At 41.0% G+C, this 5,350-nt stretch overlaps 1 protein-coding gene across 1 annotated transcript; it reads right to left on the bottom strand.

The window, feature by feature from the left end:
• Nucleotides 1–574: 574 nt before the first annotated feature.
• On the bottom strand, nucleotides 575–2,115 carry LOC147850890 (pentatricopeptide repeat-containing protein At5g16860-like). Its single transcript, XM_087336029.1, has 4 exons — nucleotides 1,860–2,115; nucleotides 1,562–1,773; nucleotides 796–889; nucleotides 575–687 (listed from the first exon to the last, which is right to left on the bottom strand). The coding sequence occupies exons 1-4, from the start codon at nucleotides 2,113–2,115 to the stop codon at nucleotides 575–577; spliced, it is 675 nt and encodes a 224-aa protein (XP_087192155.1).
• Nucleotides 2,116–5,350: the final 3,235 nt, after the last annotated feature.

Here is a 5,350-nt window from a genome sequence, read left to right as displayed (position 1 = left end):
ATGACTAAGCTAAGTGAGGAAGCTGAAGAACCTGAAGCAATCTTAAAACAACAAGTGTGCAATGGAAATACAAATTTTTTGATCAAGTGGAAAGAGCAGCCAATTTTGGAAGCCACATGGATCTCTGAAGAAAGTTTGTTTCCTTCCGACCCCACATTCCTGTTCGGGTACCCTAGCTATAATTAGTATTACAATGGCAAGGGTTTAGACACTACCTACTTTATGAGTATGGTAAGACCACTTTTGCCATTCTTCTTTCTCTCTTTTTTTCATTTACTTATAGACTTAGCAAGTCATGTTATTGTACTAGTGTTTTAGTTTCGAGGACGAAACTCTTCGCCTCATGGGAGAGTGTTATGTTATGGAGTAGTTAGAATTAGAGAAATTAGGGGAAGATTGGTTGGGAGTAGTTAGAGAAAGTAGTGGTCAAGTAGTTGAGTCCATGGGTATTTAAGTATGTTGTGTGAACAAAGAAGAGGAGACGAGTTTTTGGAAATTAGGGGGATGCCCCCCATGTAATAGTTAATCTTTAATGCAAAATACCCTTTTCTCTTATTTGTTGAGTACTCGTTTTCTATAGTTTCTTTTCTCTCTTCAAGCGCTTTGTTATATCCAAATTATCCTTCACATCTAATGCCTCAAATGGACCATATTCCATTACATCAGGATTATTCAGCATTAATATTTCTAATTCCCTTCACAATTTGGTCATGAAAGAGTCGTTATCTGCTCCAAGTTCTTCCTCTTCTTGAACACACACTATAGAAGTACAATCTTTCCTGAAGGAGCTCTGACCATTCCCCACTTTGAAAGCATCAATCGCTTCCGGGTGCAAGGAAGTAACTGGGATCTCATCAGTAGAACCCATGTTTTTCCTCTTTTGAGAAACCTAATGAAAGAATGATGCAGATTCTACTCATGAACTTTCAGTTCTCTTTGACCTTTGTTACAAATTTTTCATGCCTTGGTGTCAATTTGATAAGGAAAGGAAAAAAGTCTCATCACGATTATCCTGAACAAATTCTTGTTCCTTTTGAGTTTCACTGCAACTTTTTGATGCCTCATCATGAATTTGATTTTGTAGGCAAGTATATGTAAATGAACCTTTGTTTTTTGGAGATTAATTTGGATATGAGAGTATGGAGTTCTCCTCGAATCTCTTCCAAAATCTTGTTAGAATAATTTTTTTTCCAAAATAAAATATTCTTCACGAGTAGAAATTCTACATACATGACAAAATGATTAGTTTGACAACATTATAAAGGTTGTAGCCATGATAGGCCAATAAGAAAGCTCAAAGACTCAAAGTGGAAAACCACAAAGAATGGTGAACACATACAGGTTGTATGACCACATCCTTTATCTACCATGGCTGTATGACTACAAGCATTTCCAACATTTCCATTATTCTTCACAATATATTGGGGATAGTGAAGCTATTGAATCTATACATTTCCATTACTTAAGAGTAATCGGACAACAAGAAAGGTGATTGGATTTGGTAAAACTCCATTTCTTCTCATCTGGTCAAATACAGTGAAAACATTTCAATTTCTCCAACTTGACCATATCCTATAATCAGAACATTCCATGAGACTATATTTCGAGTTGGATGCATATCAAAGACTTCACGTGCTTTCTCTAAGACTCCACACTTAGCATATAGTTCGACCAATGCATTGCCAACAACTTGGTTTCTCTTCAGCATGCCCATCTCCTCAATCTTTACCTGCATTTCTCTGCCCTTTTCTATTGCTCCAATGCTAGCACAAGCTTTTAGAGTACATGCAAATGTCACAGAATTAGGAGAGATTGTCTTCTTTTGAGGGCCTCCTCATCATGCTCAGAGTGCACATAACCTGTGAACAATGTATTCCATGCCACTGTATCACATATGGGAAGTTTGTCAAACACTGCCTTTGCTTTTGTTAGCATGCCACATTTCGAAGACATATCTACTAGTGCTTTTCCAACAAGTTGGCTTTTTCTTAAAAGCCCTTTCCTCTTAGCATCGAAATGTATCTCCTCACCCTTGTTTGCAGATCTAATGCACCCACAAGGTTTCAAAATGCATGCATATGTGATTTCATCTCCAGAAATTCGTTGAAGTTGCATCTTCTTGACATGATCAACGCCTCCTCACCTTGCTCATGGTGTACCATAACCATCCACAAATTAATGCATTCCAAGATACTATGTCTCTTACTAGAAGACGATCAAATACTTCTTTTGCTTTTTTAAGTGAGCCAACATGTCAACTACTGCGTTGCCAACATTTCGGCTCATTTTCAACATCCCATTCATTTCAATTTCTGCATGCAAATTTTGAAATTTGGCAATGGCTACAACACCAATAGTACTGCAAGCTTTCAAACTACAAGCAAAACTCACTTCATCTAGGATGATCCCTTGACATTGCATATGTTGGGAGACAGGTCCCTCCGAATGGGAAGGGAGAAGAACAGTGCCGACGAACAATCTCGGCCGAGGCCGAAACCGGATGAAGAGTACCCGGCTACGGAGAGCCGAATGGTGCAGACCCAGTGTGAACCGGAAGAGGAGTACCCGGCTACGAAGAGCCGGATGGTGCAGACCCGGTATGAACCGGATGAAGAGTACCCGACTACGGAGAGCCGGATGGTGCAGACCCGGTATGAACCGGATGAGGAGTACCCGGCTACGGAGAGCCGGATGGTACAGACCCGGTGAGAATCGGATGAAGAGACATATTCGTAAATATGTTTCTGAGAGTCCATCAAGGCTATATTTGTAAATAGCCGAAAAGTCATATTAGTATAAATATGACTTAGGGCAAACTTTTAGTTGTGGTTGTCATTCTTGTTGGTGCAAGAATAGAGAGTGTGCGTAACTGTACAGAGAGAGAGAGAGAGAGAGAGAGAGAGAGAGAGAGAGAGAGAGAGAGAGAGAGAGAGAGAGAGGTCGTTGCCTCTGTTGTAACCGCCGCCTGTGGCGAAGATCTGTGAGCACGAGGTCGGTGCCTCAGTGAACTCATTGTTGTACATTCCATCATAGTGATAGTTTGCAGCCTGTGTGCTGCCGTGGTTTTTCCCCTAGTTTGGGGTTTTCCACGTAAACCTCTTGTGTACCTCCTCTCTTCTTTGTGTCGCGTTTTATTTCCTGTTTTCTGTGTATCATTCTAAGCTCGGTTGTGGCCGAGCGTTGCACATAAGGAGCGTTGAGTTCCTGTTAGCATATGCTCGAAACATTCCAATGCTTCCTGATATCGATCATGAAGAGCATATCATGCTATTAATGCATTCCATGATACCACATCACGAACTGAGATCTTATCAAATACATCTCTGACTTGATCTATCATACCACATTTTGAATACATGTCCATAAAAGAAGTCCCAAAAAAGCATTACTTTCCAATGCCCTAGTCCCATCAATATGTGCATGTATTTGTTGGCCATTTTTCATATCTTTCAGCTTAGCACAAGCTTTCAGAAACACAGAAACCAACATAATCACTTGGTGCTGGATTTGTAAACATCAAACATTCCATGTTGCCCCTACAACAATTTTCTTCAACATGTGTATAGTTCAATTGCGTTGAAGTTCTAAATCGCAGAATTTGGGATATATTAATTCAGAATATATTTTGCCGAATAAAGCAATCACCTACAAAAGAAAATTATTCTACTGTCCTCGTCCCTTCATGAAAGTATGCTTCAAACCGCAACAACGTCATCACTCATCCTTATCAAACAAAGAAAATATGCTTCCTTCTCCCCAACCAACATGTCATCGATTACCACCAACGTCCACATCAACCATCTCGCCGTAGCATAGCAAAATCCTACGCATACCAAAAAACATAATGACACTACCCTCTTAATCCCCTCATGAAATTCCGCTTCTTCCCCCAACACCATCGTCACTCATTCTTTACCAAAATAGACAATGTCCATTGTTTTCCATATCATCCGTCTGTTCATTTGCCAGTAAAGTCTTGTACAAACAAAAATAGAGTGAATGTGCTATCTTCATCCCCTCATAAAAAAATTGCTTCAACCCCCAACACCACCATGATTCACTCATCCTTAAAAATAAACAATTTGCCTCAATGTCCACATCAAGCATCTCGTTGTATACCACCAAGAACCTGTACCAAAAAAACATAATGACACTACTCCCTTGATCCCCTCATGAAATTCTACTTCTTCCCCCGACACCATCGTCACTCATCCTTTACCAAAATAGACAATGTTCTTCGTTTTCCACATCAACCGTCTGTTTGTTTACCGCCAAAGTCCATGATTCACTCATCCTTAAAAAATTCAATATGCAAATTTTCTTCAATGACCCCATCAACCATCTAGTTGTATACCACCAAGGACCTGTACCTACAAAAACAGAATGAGACTACTCTCCTAATCCCCTCATGAAATTATGCTTCATCCCCCTACACCATCGTCATTCATCCTTTACAGCAATAAAAATGTGCTTTGTTTTCCACATCAACTGTCTGTTCGTTTACCACAAAAATCCTGTACCAACAAATTAGAGTGAATGTGTTGTCCTCATCCCCTCATAAAAATCTGCTTCAGCCCCCGACATCACCAACACTCATCCTTACCAAATATAAATGCTTCAATGACCACATCACCATCTCGTTGTATACCACCAAAGTCCTGTACCTACAAAAAACATAATGAGGCTACTCTCCTAATGAAAAATTAATGTGGACTTCCTATTAAGTCATGTTGTATGCAATATGAATGGCGACGGTGGCGGAAACAACCAACGAGGCGGAACATAGTTCCACTTAACATCATCACTTGATTCCAACATAATAGGAATAGTTGAGCAAGAGAAGGCCGTGACGGAATGCTGGTACTGTGGCAAGAAAGGCCACAGGGAGAGCGAGTGTTGGAAGAAGAGAGTCGATTTGGACAAAGCCGGATCAAGTGGAAGAGACGCACGAAGGCGTCAGAAATCGCACTATGCCGAGGGCTCCGAACGAGCCGGAAATGGATCGAGCCCAACCTTCGTAATGAAGCACAAGGCCAATTCGATGGCCGTGAACACCTCGAAATCGAGCGAGGTGTGGTACGTTGATTTCGGAGCGTCAAATCATATGACGAGTCACGAGGATTGGTTCTTGTACTTGGAGAAACCAGAAAAGCAAGGAGTGGTTGAAACGGGAGACGATACTCCGCATACCATCGAACATGTCGGTGAAGTTCCCATCAGCCACGTCAAGCTGAAAGGGAAACTCATGAACGTGCTGCACATCCCGACAATAACCAAGAACCTGGTGTCGGTAGGTCAGATCGTCCACTAGGGAAAGAAAGGCCATAGGGAGAGCAAGTGTTGGAAGAAG

Source organism: Azolla caroliniana, unplaced genomic scaffold, assembly GCF_043228905.1.
Source record: "Azolla caroliniana isolate FFs.n. ecotype wild unplaced genomic scaffold, voAzoCaro1.0.p SCAF_20, whole genome shotgun sequence".
NCBI lineage: Eukaryota > Viridiplantae > Streptophyta > Polypodiopsida > Salviniales > Salviniaceae > Azolla > Azolla caroliniana.
Note: the sequence above shows the minus strand (reverse complement) of the source record. Positions and strands in the feature narration are given on the sequence as shown.